This window comes from Zosterops lateralis, assembly GCF_965231275.1.
Source record: "Zosterops lateralis genome assembly, chromosome: 1".
Taxonomy (NCBI): Eukaryota; Metazoa; Chordata; class Aves; order Passeriformes; family Zosteropidae; genus Zosterops; species Zosterops lateralis.
In genome coordinates this window covers 92,613,614-92,636,756 of record NC_139762.1, presented here as the reverse complement: position 1 = coordinate 92,636,756, position 23,143 = coordinate 92,613,614, and the positions used below count along the sequence as shown (strand labels likewise).

The 23,143-nt window shown below is 37.8% G+C and overlaps 1 protein-coding gene across 5 annotated transcripts in view; it reads left to right on the top strand.

The window, feature by feature from the left end:
• The window catches only part of CARMIL1 (capping protein regulator and myosin 1 linker 1), a 192,058-nt gene that overhangs the window by 126,527 nt on the left and 42,388 nt on the right, over positions 1-23,143 (top strand). For all 5 annotated transcript variants that reach the window (XM_083859964.1, XM_083859965.1, XM_083859962.1 and 2 more), the window contains 8 exons: positions 3,185-3,357; positions 5,624-5,692; positions 10,116-10,209; positions 12,371-12,469; positions 14,176-14,304; positions 14,568-14,699; positions 19,124-19,299; positions 21,217-21,304. In XM_083859964.1, the coding sequence (XP_083716090.1) occupies positions 3,185-3,357; positions 5,624-5,692; positions 10,116-10,209; positions 12,371-12,469; positions 14,176-14,304; positions 14,568-14,699; positions 19,124-19,299; positions 21,217-21,304 (960 nt within the window). The remainder of the gene's footprint in view (positions 1-3,184; positions 3,358-5,623; positions 5,693-10,115; positions 10,210-12,370; positions 12,470-14,175; positions 14,305-14,567; positions 14,700-19,123; positions 19,300-21,216; positions 21,305-23,143) is intronic.

The following is a 23,143-nucleotide window of genomic DNA, read 5'->3' as shown; positions in this document are numbered from 1 at the left end:
TCTCATCCTGTTTACAAACAATGTTATAATGAAATAATTCACCAAAAAGTTCTTTTATTTAGGTACTTAAAATAACTGTCTCTCCTTCATGTCATGCCTTAACATTTGAGATATAGCATATGATCCTTTTGGGGTTACCCTGCCTCTTCTTTCCCCATGTTCTTTTCTCTTGTTAAACCTCTTCAGTGAAGGAATTTTGTTTTTTTTGTCTCATCAAGCACTAAAACCAGGATGAACCATCTCCTAGCAGCAGAAGAGTTGAAGACAGATGCTGTAGCACTGTGGGAAAAATATGTTGCAGAAAGCTGCCTAGGATTGTCCTTACTGTATCTTGATGCTTAGAAAATTATTTTAAGTCTCTAGCTATTTCAATTTAAATCTTAAATGGGGTGGTCCTCGTTCTGCCAATAGAACCTGTGGCATTGGCTGCCACAGGACATTAAAAGTTTAAATGCAGTTGGAGAGACCAGGGTTGCCCAGAGCACTGCACAGTTTGGGGACCACACATTGTCTGCATGAAAAAAAGAGGCTTTAATCTAAAATAATCATCTCTAAATGCTTCTTCATGTATTTATGCACACTTTAAATAGCTCTGTTGCTGTGTTAATGTGAGTCACGAGTAAAATGATTTAAACAATCGGTGGCTTGGTTCTATGACTGTTAAAATAGAGCAATATCCGAATATAATTCTGCACAATTTAAAAGCAGTAGTAGTAACCTACATAGCAGAACTTCACGGTGCTTTATATAAACAAGAATATAATATTTAGATTTAGTTTTTGGGTTTATTTCATGTCTTTTCTGTTTAAGTAGATGCTATGCTGTGCCATTCCTTTTCTTGTTGCAAAAATTGATGCAGGTATGCAGTGTTGTTACTCAGAGTGGTAACCACTCCTCTATTATAGGTGCAGTGAATTTCTAGTGATGAATATCTTTTGTTGTTAGTTCAGTGTTTGGTGCAGAATTGGCTTTTTGAGGGTTTTTTGTTTTTAGGAAAAGCAAATTGAGCTTGATTTAATTCTTGGGGTTTTTTTCCAGCAGAAGTATGACTGAATCAATGAATAAAATCATACAATTTCTAATTGTGTACTTGTACTTCATTAATTCCTTTTCCTTAAAAAGATTGTATTAGGTCATGTTCTCTGTATTGGCAAAGTATCTGTTTTCTGTAGCAGGGACAAAAGTGCTCCTTAGACTTTTGTTTTCTCAATATCTAGCTACAGCTATTAAGTTGTTAAAAGAAGTGTTTGTAGAGTGTTGCCTGTATTTGTGGGGAATTGATTTTGATGTTTCCTTTTTGTTGTTGTTGTTTCATTTGAGATTTTTGATGTAAGAATCAGATAATTTAATGAATATTTAGATGGTGCATAGCTGTCAATCCTTAGAGAGCACAATACAGAAGCATTTTCAGTCATATACTGTTTTGTTAGAGTGTGGGAATGCAAGAAGTTTCCTGGGCGGATCTTTGAGGTTTAGAAAAGTTATGTGGGAGGGATCACCTGCAGCTCAGTTACACCAATGCCCATTTCTAAAGTGACACACTAGAAACAGAAGCAATGTCACATTCGTAAGTTTATTACTGATTTCTCCTAGTGCTGCGTGGTGCTGCTTTACCATGAATCTGTCAGCAAAAGGGCTTCTCAGACTTCTGTCAAGAGCTCTTAAGTGCCATTCTAAATGTGATGTTAACATTTTTATGTTAATAGTGCTTTTAAATTTTTAATTATTCTTTACACTCTTCTTCATGTCATGCAATAAAATTGGAAAACAGACAGATTAAAGGTATTAACATAGTAATTTAATAACTTCCATTTAAAATAAAACCAGCATGTGGCTTGTGTTACTGTTAGACTTTTTAATTATAAACCTGCTGTGTCTCTGAATTTTTGTGCTTTTCCTCATTAGTGACTGCATTTCTTATTGTTGCAAGTTTTTTGGTTATCACTGTAATCCAGTGGTGTCTGGAGGGTAGGATCCTGTTGTATAGCAGGTATGATGCAAGCACCTTGGACCCTGGAAAGTGTGCACAGTTTGGTTAGTTTATTTTCATTAATTTAAACTTTAGGGTCTAATGTAAGTGCAATGGCTCATTGGCTCATTGTTATGAGATGTTGATTTCTCTGTGCTGGCAGATTGGGGATTTTAGGCTCCAAAAGTTCATCCTCCAATATGTGCCCAAGTGTGTGTATAATGATGATACACTCCTCTGTATGGACTCACACTTGAGCCAGAGAAATGTTTTGTGGAGTCCTCATTCATCACCAAAGACAAATGACACTTTGAGGAGCTGTAGTATCTATGCAAGGCAGGGGATAGATAGACTGTGGTTCTTGGACTCCTGCTGTTGAGTGTTGGGGGCATTGAGAGTGGAAGAAGTACGGGCGTTTTTAGAAAAGGGTTTTTTAAGGCTTGGATCATGATTTGTTGGAGCCAAATAAGGTATTTTCAGCCTAATATGCTGCATAAAAAATAAAGTTACTGAAAGATATTGTAGTTATGGGTGTCAAAACACCACTGTTAATATTTATTGACTTACTCGTTGTAATGGATACCCAATACTGCTTTGAATTTCAGACCTGCTACAGTTTTATCTTTCCATCTTTCCTCCAAAAGTCTGTGCCCTTTGTTGAAGGAACAGATATGCAAAATCACTGCTAAAGTTGAAGTAACAATAATAAAACACTTTAAGGAAACTGGTTATGTTTTCCCAATGCCTTGGACTCTAATTTGCTCTTGGGCAAATCTCTCAGTCTGAGGGAGAGAAGAGGAGTGGTAGATACTTTGATTTCTCACTTAAAACGCAAATGCTGGTTAAGCAAAACCCACTAGACACTGGAAGTTGTCTCGTAAAGCTGATTGTTGTTTTCCTGCCTTTTTTGAGATTTACACTGTATTATGTAATTAGTAGGACTCTGGAAGTTGAAGGCATTGCCACTTGAAAATAATTTTTTCACAGGGTGTTACAACTTAATCTGCTTGTGTGCATGTGTTTGACACCAGTGCTGTAAGTTATTGAATCCCAATTTATCGTGTGTTGTAGGATCTGCAGCAAACACAGAAATAATTCTCTGCTGTTTACTGCTGTCCCCGAGAGTTTGGGAAACTTGTAACTTCTTTTAGTTGGTGTTTGAGGAATGGGTACGTTATCAGTTTCTGTTATCAGTGCCTTTTCTGTGATCCACAGCCTCTACAGTCACTATCCCTCGCAGATTCCAAGCTGAAGACTGAGGTCACCATCATTATTAATGCCTTGGGCAGCAATACTTCTCTCACAAAAGTGGATATTAGTGGAAATGCCATGGGAGATATGGGAGCAAAGATGCTGGCAAAAGCCCTGCAGATAAACACCAAGCTCAGGTAAGGGAAGTGTATTTGCAGTAAACAGTAGAATGGCTTGATAATACTGAAGTTGTTGACTTGTTCTCAATCTGTTTCTCTTCGGAACTTTTCTACATACAGCCTCTTAAAATTGTCTTTATTTTGAAGGATTCTCATCCTTCTTTTTCTTAAGAGAAAGGAAAATAACAACAGAAAAACAGAAGAAGCAAGTTGTCACTTCAAAAACATTTCCTTAACTGATACTGGGGAAATTTTTCTATATTTGCGCAGAAAGGCCTCTTGTTGGAATTAAAAGACTTTTAAAATTTCTAGATTGACAGGGAAAAAAATACATTGTTAACGGAGCTCTCTATTAATTAAATTCAATGTTCTTCTCAAAGCTGGGCCAACTTTAAAGCTATGTGAGGTTGCTCAGGGACTTGTCCAGGCAGGTTTTGAAGATCTGGAAGTACCAAGATTCCACACTGTCCCTGGGAACTCAATTCTAGTGCTTAGCTACTCTCTTCTGTTCTGCTCTCTCTCTCTTAATGGAAGCTTTCCCAGCAGAGAAAATTGTTATTATTCTTTGTCTTCTGAAGTGTCAGTTTGTAGAACTAAGAGCATGTGGAATTCAGAATGGGGAGCAGCATGGACCATCCATCTTTCCTTTCTCCCCTTCCTACTGTGTTGATGGACCTTGGCATATCTTCCCATCAGCTTCACTGCTTTTTAGCATGTCTGGCACTGATGGCTTGAGAGTATCACTTTTTTTCTATCCAGCATGTGTTTCACAAACAGTAAAACCTTCAGTCAGCGTAAATCTGGACAGGGACTTCTAAATATGTCATCCTCATCAGGAAAGATAATCCTCCCTCCTCCTTGTCAGACTACAGATGAACCTTTCTCAGTATATTGTCATTGTAAAACTACTACTTTTTACTTGTTGTCCAAGTATTGTTTCCTGGAGGATAAGAAATTCCCCCGAACCGTTTTGGCTATTTTGTTCAGAGGCAGGGATCTTCTGGCCTTTGTATTGCTATGCCTGGACTGAATATTAAAAATGTCAAGAAAACACTGGAGGGATGGCTTAGGTTTATTGAATGTATTAACCTGAAATGACCACAATATCTGAAGAAATAAAGTCTTGATATGTTTCAGGGTGGCAGACTGAAACGTTTCACAGTATGCTGAATGTCACAGTTGACATAATGTCAGCACAGTCTGTGGTGTGATTGCAGACTGAATACTGCAATGGTAACTGGCTCTGCCAAAAATGTTGTAAAATGACACCCAGGTAGAAATATAAACATACTTCCCAGTGGTAAAAATATTCAAGATTTGACCCTTAGTATATCTGATGTTTGCAGAGTGAGTGTAGAATCTCTCTTCCTCTCTTTCTTACCTTTCATCTAAAAAATGGAGGGACAATTCTGCAACAACAGAAGGATGTCAGTACTTGTGAAAGCATGCCATCTATCTTTTTTTTTTTTTTTTTTCTTCTAAACACCAGAGATCTTTGTTTGGATTTGTGGCTTTTTTTTTTTTTTTTTTTTTTAATAACAGCTACAACTGGTAGCTGCTCTAGCAAAAGCAAGATTTATCTGCTTGTCTGTCTCTTCTGCCTACTAATGAGATCTTTGAACATGTGTTTGTAAATTGCCAGGCAGTCTGCTTGAGTGGTCTGAACTGGGGGAGGAGGGGAAGGCTTGATCACTCTTATCATTATTGTGTATTCAAAAGAGCTACAATTTATGCACCTAACCTAATGCTTTATATTGGCAGCTATTTGTGTTGCATATGGAATCACATGAACAGTGTGATGAGCCTAATGCAGGTTTGAATGTAATAGCCTGCAAATTTTGACCTCTGATCAGCATAATTTTTTTAAAATACACATAGCCTATGTGGAACAGAGATTGACCAGTTACTGCCATTTTCTGTTTTTTCAGTATGGCCTTGCAAAGCAGACATTTGAACTTTAGTTTTGATGCTATTCCTCAAAAAAGCAGGAATTCATGTCCAAATCTTTCTATTAATTGTGTTTTAGAAAAGTAAGGTACTTATGTTAGTAGAACATACAGCAGAATCCCCTTTAAAGAAAGGAAGACTGGATTTTGGATATTCATCCATAATTTCTGTCATTTCAAGGATTTAGCCTGTAAGTAAAGACAAGTTTATAAAGTGCTGCCTTCTGCAGTTCTGAATTTAGCAGAGTGTTATTTTGATATGCAAAGTTTCATTATAGATTTATTTGGTGGTTCTTGTTTAACTTACATTTTTCTTTTCTCTTCCCACCACCTCTCAGAACTGTAATATGGGACAAGAATAACATCACTGCACAGGGCTTCCAGGACATAGCTGTGGCACTGGAAAAGTAAGTCTCAAGTAATTGAATGTCTGATGAAGAGGCCCAAGATCCTGAATGATCTGAGCAGCTGCAGTTCTCACCGCAGTCAATATGATCTTGAAGATGCTGAGTGCTCTCAATTTTAAGCATCAGGATGTTTAATCTAAAGGAAAATTCATGACTTCACATCCTTCAAAAGGATGGGAAGAGGCTCTGTGGCTCTTTCATCCATACTCTGCTATCAGCATTAAGGTCCTTGAGTTCTGCTCTTAGAGTTTCAATTCGGAATTTGGTAATATTTTCCCTGTTCTTCATACTCTTGTGTTGATAGTGTTCAGAAATTCTATTCTAGTGAATAAAGCTGTACATAATAACAGAAAATTACTGAAGTGGGCCTTTGTGGTCTGACTTTTTTCCTTTCCCCTAGCAAGTTGAAACTAACAGCGATGATCTCAGGAACTGCAGTTTTTCTTTGTAATTGCTGTGGTCTGGGTCATTTTGCTTCCATGAGTTTACTCACAGATGCAGCCATTACCAGTGATAGATGTTAAATTGCCTTCATCCCTCTCCATCTCCATCCCATTTCTTTACGTGTTATTATTACTTTCGTTAAGAGAGAAGAAATACAGATTTAAAGTAAGCAGCAGTTTTTTCACATCATTAAATCTCTCAGACAGGAGCAAAGGCTCTCTTTAGAAAGTGAATGTAACCTACAATTGCTAGCTTCCAGACAAGATATCTTGTAAAACTATAACTTACTTAAGGGATCATCTTAACCCTTGTAGGGGTCATGAGGCTAGAGTTTATTAAGTAACTTGTTTTATGAAACTATTGTAGTTTATATACTTGGTTTTGAAATGAATTCAGTTGCACTGATGTGGGAAATTAGATAAATGATATATATAATCAAGCAAATCATCTTGCAGTGATTCCAGTGATAGTAGTGAATAATAATTTGTAAAGGTTATTTGTCAATTTGCAGACATTTTTCTGTTAAAGGGCAATAGCATGGGAAGGTCTGGCAGAAAAAGAAATACACTTGTTTTCTGGTTAGCATCAGCTTTATTTCTCTGTTCCAAAGCGTTTGGATGAGTAAATAGAGAATGGGGGGGAAACCTGAGGCAAAAGCAAGTAATTTAAACAAAAACACCCCCAGAATGCTACAGTTAATTATGTGACACTGTAAATTTTCAGGGTGGCATCTCATTTATTTAACTTGGAAGCTGAGGTCATTTTATGTTGCCTTGAACATTTTTAAATTGTCAAAAACATTGATAACATCATAAACTAAGCCACAAGCAACAAAGGTTTAAACGTGAAGAGAGGGACTGTCAGTACTGGCTGAAAACAATTAGGCTGTAAATAATCCATCTTGAAGACATTTTGAGAACATTCTTCACCGTATGTTTCCTAAAAATACCTGAATCCATCAATATTCTGTAGAAAACCATCATTGCTCAAAATGGAATGAAATATACTGAAGATGCTTGAGGATATGTGTTTTATGTGTTATTTTGATCTTAAGAAAAGTAGTCATCTACCAAACCACAAAACAAAGAAGGGTAGACTTTAGTAGTATGGGCTGAGGGGATTTGTAACAGAGTTTAAAACAGGTTGAAGTAATTGGAAGATTTTTTCTTTCCCCTTCTCCCAGCTTTTCTTCATCTGTTTATTGCTGTTTGAAGATGTTATTCCTAGGCATAACAGGGAATTCTAGGAGCATGACTGTTGGCAGATTTTGCCCCATGGTGTCCCAGACTGGTGGTGTGAAATGCTAAGAAGGTTTTCTGCAGAGTCCCTTACAGGTGTCAGTTCAGGAGAGCATTTGAGAACAGTGGGCATCCTATTCAGCTTGGCCATTAAGCAGGGTCTTGTATCTCTGTAATTTTAATATGAAGATAAACATGTGATTTGCAGCCTAGAGCCCCCTCTGTCAAAGGACTCTACAGCATTCCCTCATGTTCATTTCTGAAAGATTTTTTTTTCTTTTTGGACTGACTGGAGAAATAGCTGAAGTTCTAATATCTGAGGAGAAATGCTGGAGTTTCTTAGAGGGCTGTGAATTCTCCCCTTAGCAGTGATGTGAAACACACACACCCTGACCTGAAAAGCAGATGATCTTTTTCCTGGTTTTAAAAAAGTAGTAAGTAAAATCTTCACTGCAACAGAGAGCATATGTAGTGTGTGGATCAGAAGTTACTACAGGGGAAATAATGTGATGAAATGTAGGACTGTTGTCACACATTATGTATGTAGAAGAAGAGGTTTTTGAGACCTCTTTTGGGACATCCTTTACAGTCTTTGAACACCTCTCTGAAATTTAACATGTTTTAAATATAGGTATTTTGCTGAGTATATTGATGTGTTAGGAAATTACTGGATTATTGAATTTGTAGCAAAATGTACTCCTTTACAAGAGACAAATGGAGTGTTAATAAAAAGAAGAATGGGGGAATATTTCAGACTTAAAGGAAACAGAGAAAAACAAAGCGTAATGATAAAGTTGAAAAGTGAGCTTTAAATTCTTGATATTTTCCCTTAAGGGCTGGTTAATTCTTAGATGAAAATAATACTGTGTGTCTGAAAGCAACCCAAATACAGAGGATTTCCTTCCTTCCTTAGGGTAGTGGTCTTCTAAAGTTTTGCCTCTGTGATTGTGTGTCCATGAAATCTCCTTACCTTTCATTTGCCCTCCTCCCGCTCTGTGTGTCCATACGTGTGAAGAGGGTGCACTAAGCCTTTGACTAAATTGAATTTAGCATATCACTGCTAGCATGAGAGCTGGCAGTTACAGATTTCAATGAATGGGATGTATTAAATGTCAAACAGCTGCAAAGATCCCTAGAAATCTACCTCCTTTTTTTTAAAAAAAAAAAAACTAAATAAATACCCCACCTGTCAGGAAATCAGCAAAGTTCTGTAATTATCTGTCTTTGAGCTCAGTATCTTTGACATTTAAAAATTCTCCCCATGGTGATGGACAGCCATTTATGCACAGGTTAGTTTTACATGAGGACACATAACAGGGTCTGTATTGTTTGCAGTGTTCTTTTGAAGGACAAGACAACTAGAAAGAAGAGTTAATTTTCTGACTCATAGAGTAGACAGTTGGACACTGTGGAAGGACAGGAACCTTTACTGCCTGCCACTGACAGCTATACATCACCGTGTTTGCATTGAGGAAGCAGCATACAGGTCTTCCATTATAATTTCAGTAAAATGTTGGGTTGTATCAGTGAAGGAGTCAGTGTGTTTGCAGTTCAGGAGGACACTGCCCTTCGGAGAATGGTGTTGCATGTCTCCATGGACCTGGTGGGAGACGAAGTGAAAGAAGCTTGGAGTTTCACACTAGATAAGGTGTCAGCTGTTGGAGTTAGTGCGTTTAGTGAGGAGTGGTCTACTGCCATCAATGGTGGTGACTCAACTGAAATTGCCAACTTTAAAGTGCTCAAAAATACAGGGTTCCAAACATGTTTGCGTAGCTCTGGATGGAATAGGAACAGACGGTGGGATGTTTGCAGAAGGAGGAGAAAGAGATGTTTGCAGGAAAGAAAGTATTAATTGAAAATAAAAAGAATAATTTCCTTTCCAGGTTTTAAGAACTTCCAGCTCTTTTTTTTTGTTGTTGTTGTTTTTTGGTTTTTGGTTTTTGTTTTTTGTTTTTTGTTTTCCTATTGATCCAAATGTGAAGTTGTGTGGACACACCGCTGTGGGTAACGTTTTAAATATAACTGTGTCATGATAGTCAGTTTATGTTCTCAGAGTTGAAATGTGATTTTGACTCAGGACCAAACTCCTCTCCTTAATCTCTCTTATTACAACAGATGGACAAAGCTGCAAAAATATTTTGCAGGCAAATGAGGAAAATGAAGGGAACAATTGTTTACATAAAGCAATGTGGAGATGATACTATTGTTTTGTCAGCTTTTTATTAAAAATTCAGCAAGTGTCTTCAAATTGTTGTAAACACAAGAAGTTATTAAATAGTAAATTTCTAAAATTCAATCTCTTCGTTGCTATCTATTACTGAATATTTCCATTTAGTCTTGGATCTGATACAGTTGCCAGCAGGCTGGTGTTCCCTGTTCTGTTTAAATACACAAAAATAATCTAACCTTGTGCACAGAGGTACAGAGGGAAGCTGGACTTTTAACCAACAGCCACTGGGCATCAACCATGTAACTTTTCAAAACCTACCCCTCTGTCTAGTAGTAAAGAGGAATTAACAGCAAAAAAGACCATGTATGCTTCCAGCTATTCCACTTTAAAATGTGAAAAATACATTCTTAGTACCTTCCATGGACAAGCTGGATGCACTTTATTTCTCCCTTCTAGGTTATTCTTCATAAAGAATCACAGTGATTATAAAGAGATACAGTGATTAGATTAACTTTCACCATTAATTTGGTTTTTTTTTTTGTTTGGTTTTTTTTTTGTTGTTTTTTTTTAGGAATTACACATTGAGATTCATGCCTATACCAATGAATGATGCTTCCCAAGCACTCAAAACAAACCCTGAGAAAACAGAAGAGGCACTGCAAAAGGTATTGCATATGCCATCAACAAACAGAAATAAAACCAGCAAAAATATAGTAATTTTAAGTGACTGAGACTTCATGCTTGGCTGAGTAACAATTCTGTGCTGGATTCAAGGATTGTTTGGTTTGCATAGACATATACATGGTAATCAAGGGCTGCAAGAGCTTTTTATTTCACAGAATGCTGGGAGTGAAGGCTGATGGAATGCAGTGGTGTAGTGTCTGAATGTCATAATTTAAAAAATGCAAGCTAGACCTGGTATTGCTGTGTGCCTAACTATGAAAGGGAAAGTTAGGAATTGCATGTTTGTTACATATATGCCTGTGGGTATTACAAAATGTTTAGAATTACTGGTATACAGTTTTTATATTGGCATAAAAAATGCAGTCAGCTCTGTAGAAGACAAATGATGCTCTTTAATTTGAGGGAGGACGAAAACATTTACTGCCCATGTTTTATATTGTACATATAAAATTTACACACTGTGTTGCCCTAAGTAAGCAACTACACCAGCATGTTCTTTTGGATGAAAAGGTGTTGACAGTATCTGTAGCTGTTCCACTTGCATGAGTTATAAAACTCCCAGCTGAGTTTTAATATGGTAAATCTTGCAAGCTCCAAACAAGCCTCCTGCTCAATCAAGAAGCATACGTTTCACATCTCTTTAATGAGTAGTTTTTCTTCAGCAAAGGTAAGGCCATAAAAACCTTATAAATAGTTCTTACAGAAAACTGTGATTAAAAAGCAAATGTCTATGATCCTTATTTTCAATAATTTGAGTATTACAGGGAGAAGTGCTGGTAGTTAGTATCTTTTTCTTTGATGCATGAAAATAATCTAAATTCTGCTTTTAAAAAACTGATTCATGGGGGATGAACGTATTTCCTGCATCTCATTTAATATAATTGGCCAAGTTCATACCTAGACTGGTAGGTGCGTTTCTGAAAAAAATACTGTGAAGCTTCTGGCCATAGGGATTTAAATTCTGTGTGTTAATTAGGCACTATGTACAAAGACCATTTCCTTTTATTCATATCAAAGTTGCTAAAACTGTTAAACCCTGAGTTTGTTTTAACGTGCGGTTCAGGCTTTCTTTACACAACACGATGAAGTTCCCACTTAGAAAAGGTATCAGTGTCAGGAGTGGTGCTGTGAGCACAACACAGGTGATTCCCTGCAGACAGGGATGCAAGCCTCCCTGCATGGTCTGAGCTTGATGCCAGGACAGCTGTACTGACTGACTGATGGGCACAGCAGCCACCCTTCCGAGCTCTGGTGTCTCTGCAGCACACTTGGCTCAGGGTGGGAAAACTGGATAAACCCAGGGATTTGCTGTGGACCATGCTCAGATGTTGCAATTCTTGCTGCTGCTGCCGCCACATTAGAGGTGACCATCCCCACTGATCTCAGCCTAACAACCTGCTGGCCACTCCACTTATCCTTTCCTCCCCTCCCTCTTTCAGGCCAGATCCATCACCTTTGATGAACCTTGAACAGTTTGCTAATAGGTGTTTTTGGCTTCACTAGTTTGATAGCAGGGTGAGGGGGTTACTCTGTGTGCCATGAAGCTGGCTGATGGTGAGTGCTTACTACTGGTGACAGTTGTGGTGGCCTGTAAGTAGGATTCACTTGTCTCTGAAGAGTACCTCTGTACTGCTTAGCTTTTATTAACCAGCATGTGGACGGAGGCTGCACTATCACTTAGACACTTTTAGGTGGTTTATTTTCTCTTCAGATATACTGCTATTCAAATCTGTGTCTTTGCAGCGAGCCAAAGACATCTCAAAGAAATGAATGAAATATCTTGAGTCATCATGATCTATACAACACCTAACAGTTAAGAGTTCCTTCAAATATTTCTCAAACCAGGATCTAATCCTTTGTCAGCATAACTTGCTAAATTGTTGAAAATAGAATACTCTTTCAGAATATGCTGGCAAAAGCACAGTGTTTAACCATGTTTCACTAGTTTGTGAATGAATTAGTATTTCCCGATGTGGTTATTAAGCACCGAGGCACACAAAATAAAGTTTGCAGAGGATAAACAAATAATAAGGCAGCTTTTCTTGTCAGTCCCCAATTCTGACACAGCAGCAAAATTGAAATTACAATGTGAAGAGTCAAATCACTTCCTAATCTGACCTTTTTTGTGCTTTTTTTTATTAGATAGAAAACTACTTGCTTCGCAACCATGAGACCAGGAAATACCTGCAGGAGCAAGCATATCGCCTGCAGCAAGGCATTGTCACTAGCACCACTCAGCAGGTGAGAATTTGTTACCTAATGGACATCTCAGTGCCTAAAAATCTGCTTGGGGAGGAAGTTCTCTCTCATTCTGAATACTTTTAAGATGTGCCTCATGGGTTATACTGTTTCCCAAGAACTAATAATTATCTATGACAATATATTCGGAAGCAAAGCATTTGTGAGATGAAGGTCTTCAATACACCAATACCATGTAGAGAAAGACTCAAGATATTACTAAGCAAACTGCTGTTGAAAGCAGGAACAGTTTGGTTTGCTTATGTTCTACCTGTGTTATTAAAATTTAATGAGACAGTGTTTCATTACTTGAACCTGATATTGTACTCTAACCTCTTGAGAGAGAAAATGGTATATGGAGATATATTTGCACTAAAAAGTGCAAGAGCAGTTGTTTTATTCTAGTAATTTTTCTGTTCCAATGCCACTTTTCCCCCCTAAGTTAATAATCTCTATATGAAATAAGTTGAGATTTTTTGTAGCTTGTTGGTTTTAGTTGTGCTTTTCTCCAACACCACATATACATCAAGTTTCAGGATATATAATTTATCATTATTTTGAAATAAAGTTACTAATTTCTGTATTACATTGTGTACAATAAGGATGGATTTTAAAAACAGTTTAAAAGAGAGCTGAAAAAGACTCTCTAGTATGATAAAATTGCCTTATTATTCCCAGAGTGTATTTTTTTCCTGTCCAGATGTCCCAATGAGACTTTCTACTGTCTAATAATTAATTAGCTTTTTGTACTTGTAAAAAAAATACCCACCCAAAACCCTTTGAAGAGCAAGAGTCATGTGGATCTGAAAAGGAGCATGCTGTGAAATTATTTCAGTTCTCATTGCTAATGATATAAGATGCTAGAGCTGTAGACTTGATATGATGGTGTGTGCACTCAGATGTTGCTTCAAAATGTCAAATAGCCGGTTCTAATGTATGTTAAGTGGGCTGATAAAGACTTTTAACTATTTTATTTCCCTGCCTGATATATCTTAATCAAAGCTGACTATGTGTCAGGTGTCCTTAGTGGTTTGTCTTGCAAGATACAGATATACCACCTGCCCTGCATTTGCAGCATGTTGAATGAATTGTCTTGCGGGTACAGATTAAGTTCAATTTATCCCACTGTGAAATGTCTGATGGAAACTTCTGCTTTGATAGTTTTAATTCCCTTACAACTAGGAATATTTACATTTTGAAAGAATATTGCAGAAGCCTGTGCAATTGCATTTTGCCTAGACTGGAGAAATTGCTGTTAATGTTTTTTGAATGGGTAGTGACAGAGCGTTCTTTTACTATCTGAAGTTCTTAACGATTCAGAGACCTTTAGACCTTAGTCTTAGGTATATCAACAACATTTTCAGCATTAAATTTGATCCAAAACCAGAGTAACATTTAAATAGGATAACTTGTTGATTATTTGCAGTTATCCTGGAGGTTACTGTGGGGGCAAAATTCCACAGCATTTCTTTTTCCTGATGGTAAAGTTCTATTTATTTTTGCAATGCTTGAGGGTGTCTTTATGAGATGCAGTTCTTTCCTTCAATAGTATTGACATACCTCCAAGGTCTTGTCATGCCTTTCCAGGTTGTTATATTGTCACTGCAAATCTCATCATGCTGCTATTGATTTTCTACCTGGACTGGATTAAGGTTGTATTTGACCAACGTTCTGATGTTTTATCTTTTGTATTTGTTTTGTTCAAGTAGATGATTGACAGAATATGTGTAAAAGTGCAAGATCATCTCAACTCCTTAAGAAACTGTGGTGTGGATGCTGTACAGGAGGATGTCAAGTGTGCGGAGCGGCTGATGCGGGATGCTAAGAACTCCAAAACAGTAAGCCTTCCCCAGCATGCTGGCAGTGCTGAGAGCAGTTGTCTGTGTGCTTGCAGCTCTTCTCTTTTTGGGCAGTGAGAATAAATAATATGTGTCATAAAAGAGTATTTTCTTCAGATGACCAATTGTAGGTAGTATTTAAAGTGATAATACAATTCTAATTTATCAAGACTTTGATTTAGCCAAAGAGATTGCCTGCTGTTTGTCCTGGTGTGAAGGCAATGATGAGCCTGTTTTCTGAAGATCCTCTTCCTGTTTTACAGCTGTTACCAAATCTGTATCACCTCGGTGGAGCTTCTTGGGCAGGAGCAAATGGTTCACTCTCCAATCCAATCCAAGAGACACTTGAATCCATGGCTGGAGAAGTCACAAGGGTAGTGGATGAGCAGCTTAAGGTCTGTGGATAGATGCGTTACCATCTCTTATGTGCAGAAATAACTAAATCTGAGGGTTTCTGTTGCTAAATGCAAATGTGCCACACTTCATTTTTCTTCTCAGGAGATTTGTAAGTAAACTAGCTAACTTTCCATTATTAGTTTCTTAAAACTTTGGGCCTTGTTACTCAGAGTTTTTTCCAGAAAAAAAATTTGGAATAAAATAAAAAGTTGTTTTAGTGTTTTCAGTGGGCAGAAGGACTATATATTGTTTATGATCATCTTTTTTCATCTGTTAGAAGGGCAAGACTAATCAATTGCTCCTTCAGCCTTTTATAAAGGTATTTCTCATGCATCCTAAGAAGCCTCATGCCCTGGAAAGAGTGCTCGGTAGTTAAGGAGTCCTAGTAGAGTGAAAGCTGCTTTTTTATAGACTCCATTTTCTCAGTGGTCACTTTTCAACTTGATGCAGAATTTCCACTTTACTGTTTGAATTGGGTAGCTTATAGGTATTGAGAGTGCCCAAGAATTGGCACAGGCAGCTTTACAGGAAATCTCCTCACAAGTTGTCTGTCAAACCTCAGTTCTTGAAATAGATGTCATTGATCTGTAAATGTTCTCACCTGTGTGCTCAGCCAGCTCCTGCTGAGAAACTTGAACCTTCAGCTATGTTTGCTCTTCCTGTGTAACAAGCAAAGAAGAGCCACCCATACAGCATGTGCAAAGGTATCAGTTAAGGAAGAAGACAAGGTGGAGAAATTATAACGACAGTTGGGATCTATATGGAAGCTGAAAAATCTAAAAATATGGCTCTGGGGCAGCTCAGATCAACTTCCATTAATGACTAAGCTGCTTTGCCTGTGTTCTGCAGTATTTAAACAGTTTACAACCTTCATCTTCAGATTCTTTGATCTTTCAATTGAAACATGAAAATGCTTCAGTCAGTGGGAATATAATGAACAATAATAATGCCATATTACTGATTACTTTTTTGAAATTAAAAAGTTAATGAGGAGGAAAATGGTGCTCTATTTTTAGTATGTTTCTCCCTTTCCCCATTATATGAAATAAGGTGAAGATTTCTGCAGACATGAAAGTGATTTATCTGTGAGATTCTTCTCAGCAGAACTTCTGGGGTATTATTTGGACAGGAGTAGTCAGGTCAGCCCTTTGTGCTTGGCTCATGCACTTAAATAAATTATTTTTGGAGAGTCTTATAAAGAGTGAAAAAAAGCCTCTTCAGCATTTGGAATGTTGCTGAATTAATGTGTCTTCCATTTATACTTTTACGCATCCACAACAAAAGGTGCTTTAGGTCAGCCATTCTAAGTTTTACATTTACTTTTGATCTTTGTGGCATGCAAGTTTAAGTGACTTACAAGAAACTATAAAGACATAATGCTCTTTGTATTCTCCAATACTCATTTTTATTAGTTTTCACTTAAGGTGGAAAGGTTTTCCTTTAAGTTCCACGCATGGAGGAGGTAGTGTTGAACATGGATTAGAATTGGTTTTTTCCCCCTAGTTGTTTCGGTCAATTCAAAACATCATAAGCAATTTATTATTTGTAAAGATAGATAAGGGAGCTCACATGAGGACAGTTCTTTTTGTAATTGTTGGGGGGAAAATCCTATGTGCTGTAAGAGGAGTTTTGATTTTTAGTTTCCATAGCAACCAGAGCATGATTCTAAAAAGAAGATTGGAAATTTGTTAAAGCCAATGAACGTTTTCTGGTTGGGTTGTTTTTTTTTGTTTTTTTTTTTTTTTTTTTTTTTTTGTTTTGTTTTTTTTTTTTTTTTGTTTTTGTTTTGGTGGGTTTTTTGTTGTTGTTGTTGTTGTTGTTGTTGTTTTGGTTGGGTTTTTTGTTGTTGTGGTTGGTTTTGTGTGGTGTTGTGTTTGTTTGGGGTTTGTTTGTTTGTTTGTTTGTTTGCTTGTTTGGGGTTTTTTTTGAGGAGGGGTGTTGTTGTTGGGTTTTTTTTTTTTACTCAAGGGAAGGAAGAGGGGTGAAGAAATGAGTTAGAGTAAGGAAAAACAGTGTATTGGAGTGAGTCGAGTTGACCAGTGGAGAAATTATAGCAAGACCCATGCTTTTTTCTTCTCCTGCTGGTGTCACTGTGGACACACAGAACCTGGAGATGCTTTATTCAGTCAGCAAAGGCCCAAGGGAAAATAAGCAAGACAAGTAGAACCTAGAAAAACATGATTGTTTAGTAATGACAGGGGTGCTCAAAATATTCTTCCTAAATTTTGTCCTAGAGCAAAGGGGTTGGCTCCATCACCTGTTCCATTTTTAATTTTGATATTATCATCCTTCAGTCATTTTCCTCGCTGTATCTTTCCTCTGAATGTTAAGATTCTTTAACTGTGGGTAGTACTTTGTTCTTTTCTTTCACCTGGAGACTGGTACTTGCAGCCCTGTGACTGAAAGCTGTGCCTTTTCACAGTCAATATTGTTAGCTATGGCTTTCCATCAGTGAAAGGGCTGGGCATGAAATTAGGAGGTGAGGAAAGGTTTCTGTAGATGCCTTCTGTAGATAATAGTCATGTGAAATCAACAGCTAAAATCCACCATTAAAGGAATTATGTTCAGTTGTGCAATTAAAGATAAGATCCAAACTCTATTTGACTTTTACATTGCACATTCTCTCAGTTTTTTGAGTAAAAATTGATTTTGGAAATTTCAGGAAAGGTCTTGTTTTTCCTGCTACTTCCCAGTGATGCCTTCACATAGCATTTTTTCACATGATCCATTTTGAAAGATCCTGCTTAGACTGCAATTGTAATTTAACATAGCAACGCTATCACTTTTATGATTGCAATTCATCAGTAACTCTTGAGAGGCCAGGGAATTTTTTCACAATAAAGTACACAATTGCACCAGTGAATAAATGCTATGGAAAAAATGGATGTCAGGAGCTCTCATTAGTAGTTTAGTTGGCTCAGTTTTCTCTGACATTTAAGTTCTTCATCCCCCATTGGGATATGGCTGCAGAGGCTTGAAAGCCTCTTCATTAGTCATACTGCCCCAGAATCTGCTTGAGGACTGAAGGAGGGAGTGTGGGAAGAGTCCTTAAAGGGCATCTTGAGAACCCAGCAACAAGATATATTATTAGCTATAATGGCAGTTGTCCCTTATAACTCTAAATCAAATGTTGTAAAGATTGGATTTTCCTGTATGCTGTGGCCACTTCCATGTTGCTTTGTTTTGTTGTTTTTTTTTCAGACTGTAAAAGCTACAGACTGAAAGATGCTACTTTCAGTCATGGAAACTTTTATGCAGCAATGATGTTTTTTTTCTTGCTCATTGTCTGCATAAGGAAATTACTAGTTATGGTAGGACTGTGCAAAGAATAAAAAGCTCTGATACAATGGAGTTGAATCTGAGGTCACTTACCTGTGGTATGGAATTGAAAAGGAAATCAGTAGAGTTTTCAAGGGGTGCAGTTCTTATTTTTGTACAATTTACAAATACCTAGGTAAGATCTGGGCTTGCCTAGTATAGCATTCCAAGGAAATTTTGTTTCTTTTTTTTTTTCTTAATTTGTTTTAAGTACCTTTTTCTGTTTGGTTATCAACTCTCGATCTTACCAGAGACAAGTTGGCCCATTTCAGTAAACTGGGCTTCAGCCTGTTCTTGGTTTTTTTCCCCACTCTCCTTTGGATTTTTCCTGTGTGGGTGACCATGCACTGGAACAGGCTGCCTGAAGAGGGTGGGGAGTCTCCTTACTGGAGATACTCATAAACACAGCCCTGTGCCATTGCTCTAGGGAAACCTGGAGCAGGGAGGTTGGACTAAACAACCTTCAGTGGTCCCTCCCAACCTTTCACCCATTCTGTGGTTCTGTGTGAATAAAAATTGTTGGCTATACCTAAAATTTGCTGTAGATTTACATGTATATAAATGAGAGCAGTATAATAAAGGTTTGCATGCCAACTGCAGATCACACTTGTAGCTACTTCTTAATATTCAGCTGATGCATTCCAGCCATCTACAGCATGCTGAGTTCTCAGGAGTCTCTCTTCCTCGTTTACTGATGCTTACTACAAATTGGTAAGTCTGGAGCACTGATGAAAATTGGTGATTCAGGGCACAGTTTAGAGGGAAGGCAGCTGCAGCAGAGCATCCACTGCAGTGGTGGGTACACAAGGGAAGCTAATTTGTTCTGACAGTTCAACACAGAGAGATGTAGATGTTTCATATTTGAAAAGGCAAACAAGTACATTTGCAGGTCATTTTCAGAACAAGTGTGTTGATTCTCAAAACTGTAGTTTTTAAAATGTCTGATATTACAGCTGGATGCAAAATGGATTGGAAAGCAGGAAGAAGAATTGTAAAAACTACGAGTCTAAAAGGGTCGTAGTTCTATTCACCAGAATAATGCTATTGCCTCCCAGCTGAAGTAAATCTCAATATCTAATGTTATTTTTTGTCTACTGTGCTGCAGACACTCCTTGAATCTATGGTGGATGCAGCAGAAAACCTTTGCCCAAACGTAATGAAGAAGGCTCGCATCCGTGAAGACCTCATTGAGGCCAGCACTGAAAAGATTTCTATCCCACGCACCTTTGTGAAAAATGTCCTCTTGGAGCAATCTGGAATTGATATCCTCAATAAAATTAGGTACTTTCAGAGACTAATCTAACAAAATTGGCATTTGGATTTTGGGTTGCATGTATATTTGTTTGTGTAGTAGAAGGATTTTGGAATGCTTTTGTGACTCACAAGAAACTATATTGCAGCATTCAAAGAGCAGGAAATTGTCCTACAGTCTGGGCAACTTAGCTCAGGTGATTCGTTACACAAATAATGTTTTCATGACTGATACCTTTTTAAAAAAGCTTTATTTTTTCACATAACACTGAATTAATGTAAAAGAAGGAAATTGCAGTATCTGCTTTGAGTGGTAGCACTGCTTTGTCTGTTGTTACATTTGGTCTTGTCCTATAGCTGTAGCAATCACTTTGAGTCTTTGTGTGGGAGCTGTGCACAGCAGACAGATGTATTTAAAAAATGGAAAATTGGATATTTAAACCACAAACTTGAAGCAGAAACTATTAACCTAAACAACTCTTAGTTTGTTCTGTAAAAAAAAAAAGAGGCTTTTACCTGAGCTTTTACTGGGGGTTTTTTGGCTTGCCTTTTTTTTTTTTTTATATTGAATGTATAACAGAGAATATATTTACACAGTATAATGTGGTTGACTTAAACTTTTTCAGTTCCTTTCTGCCTGATGCTTGAAAAGCATGACATTTTGCATTGAGATACTGGTATCTTGGAGAAGGAAAAAAACAGTAAGACTTGGGAATTAGTTTTGCAGAGTGCAGCAAAATAGGCAGGAAAAGGTGTTAAAGACTTTAGTTATACCTTCAGAGTGTTTAAAATGTTTCAGGGAGGAAGTTTTCTTCACTTCAGTCCTATTAAATAAATCTTGGCCCCAGGACAATAATACTCTGCCTCTTCTACTTACTGGAACTGTCAGTGAGGTGAGAGTGCCACACTGTGATCTTTCTTGCCTTATATTAATTGAAATTAATGTTGGTAGCTGAGGGGGATTCCTTCACTCTCATTCTCTTCCCACTGTGGCTTGGCCACTATTCTACCTCCCTATGAACTGCACTGCCTTTCCAAGGAGTTCCTTACCTTTTTCTCCAGGCTCTCTGCAGCAGTAGTGCTAGCCCCAGACAGAAATAGCATTGTTAATCCAACACAGCTCAGTCCACATATAAAAACCATAAACCAGAATCATGTCACTTGCTGGCAAGTGTCAGTTGAAAGAGTTGGCTTTGCAAGCAGAGGCAGCAGAGGTGGAGCTTTGGGCTACAGCTCAGGCAGTTGTGCTTGTTGACTCCACATCAGCTGCCCTCCACAGCCAGAGCATTTGGTGCTGTCACCAAACATGGGACACCAAGGTACACATTTCCTTGAGATGGAGTTACTGGGGAAACCTAAGCTCAATGTGCAGGTGTGGTGGCGTTCCACATATGTCTGTAGAGTGAAAAAATGGCTGATGTGAAGCTCTTGAGACAGAAAGTGTTTACCTAGACCAAAAGAGGAAGTAAAGTTGTGATGGCATTGGCTGAAAAACCAGCATTTTACACTTATCTTACCAGAAGATCAACACAAAAAGGAATTGAGGAAATGAATGGATTGTAGTTGTTCAGTGGAGTAGTGTTACATAGGCAGCACTGTCCTAATCCCATTCGTCTGAGATTCATGTTTGTCTGACTTTAGTGGTGGAGCGTTCGTCTCTGAGTTTCACTTCTTATTTTTATTCAGCTCTCTTACCCAGATGTTTTCATTTCATCTCATGGAAAACTGTTAGAAGCAGGTTAAATATGGTACAGAGGCTCCTGTGTTTATTGTGTGATTCATGAGTTTATTTCTGAAACCTGCAGTCATGTATCCTGACACCCTCTAATGTTTTACTTCAAATAAAATGACAGTACTATGGATAATCGTCACACTGTTGGATGTGTAATAAAGATGAAAATCTCCTGCATGAATTAAGAAGTTCTCTCATTTTTAATCCTCACACAGTGAAGTAAAGCTGACAGTGGCTTCTTTCCTGTCTGACCGAGTTGTAGATGAAATCCTGGATGCACTTTCCCATTGCCATCACAAACTGGTGAGTTTTTTCTTGGTTGATATTTAATATGTCAGATCTCAACAATGCCATTTATATTCACAACTTGTTCAGTTTCTCCTTTGACAGCTCTATTTTGAAATTGGTCTTATTTTCATTGACATCCTGACATCTTCTGAAATATGATTTTGGGGCTCTTGCCTCTTTGCTGTAAGAAAGATGCAACCTTAGAAGAGACTGTTATATACTTGTCCTATTAGCTTTTGAGCTGTTGTCAGATCTAGAACTAAAAATCAGGATGCAGCATTGAGTCATTAGTTAAGAACAGTCCTAGTATTTATCAAGGTGAGAGTATAAGGCTTGGTTGCTCATGAAATAAGAGGTAAGATTTCATTCTTTAGAGTTCTTTAGAAACTGCTGAGAACTTGTTCCCTGAATGAGTATGTTTTGAGGTTACCTCAGAAATGTAGGTATCAAGTTTGAAGAGAAAGGAGTAAGAAAATAGGAAAGAAAGCACTGTTACTTGAAGGAGCTGTTGGGAGGCACAGATAAACAATTGTGTATCCACAGAAAAACCTTTTTGTTTCTAATGTGACGGAGCTTTGTAAGGGCAATCCAGTACTCTTTTTAAAAAAAACTTAGTGGGTGGTTGTTCTGATTAAAGTTGCTCTTCATTTCTAATTGAAATTTCTCTGGCTTCAACTTGCAGTCATGTTTTTTTTCAGATACTTTTCTCCCCCAGATAAGGGAGGTATATATATTTCTCTTTATTTCCTCTCTGTGGAAGTCCTCACATGCATAAAACAAATCACTCTTTCTGCCCCTCTTCCCCCTTTTTTTTAATGGGAGACTGAGTTACTTCAGCATGCATCCTTGTAATACAGAGCAGCATTGTGTAAAGGTACAACCTCTGGTTCCTGGAGCTATGCAGCAGCAACAGCCTGCTGTGGGAGAGACCACATGAATGAGCTCCAGTTTGTCCCAGAGGAGGCTCATCTGGAATGAGCAGTGACTGGGCTATTTCTGTCCAGTGGTATTGCACAACCTGGACATACCCTGGTTCCTGCACAGTACGTCATTTTCTCCAGCCTTTGAGTCATCACTGAAAATCCTGTGCAATTTTTCCAGCTGTTTGAGAAGCCATTTTTAAAATTGTGGTTTCCAGAACCAGACAGACTATTTAAGTGTTTTAACCAACACAGTACAGAGGAGTGAAATTGTTTTTTCCTGATATTCCTTATTACGTGTATTTACATAGCCGAGAATGTAAGAATTCCTCCTTTTTGTCAGATCAGTGGTAGCTCACTTTTAGGACAAGGTTTGCTAGACCTCCCTCCCACTTAAGGCTTCTGGACACTTGTTCCTTTTCAGGATTGTGAAATTGGCTAATTGCCAGTGCTCTTGGTTTCTAAGGAATGATTGTACATTCTGGATTGGGTTGATTTGCTTTGTGATCCATTTTGGCCTACATGACTAACATGTCCCTTTCACCATTTAACTCTGCCATGTTTCTGTTAGCTGCAGGTTCTTTCAGATAGTATAGCACTGATGAAAACCTTGAGGAGTACTGAACTCAAAAATGCTGCTAGAGAAACTCCTGTCTAATTTGACACTGTTAATTTTCCACTGACAGCTGCAGTCTGAGAGCTGGCAGCTAGTTCTTAGTCCAGCAAAGATTAAATGTACTGATGCAGTTCTCAGCCGCTCCCTAAATTGGACTGTCATGTTCTACTAATTCAACCACCCACAAATGTCTGTGTTGGTTGCATTGGCATAGTAGTGTTTGAGGCAACTTTTGAAAAATAAACCTTGTTTGACAAGACCTCAGTCTGCCTAATGAGAGGACAATTAGCATTAATTATTATTGCAGCTATTTTAGTG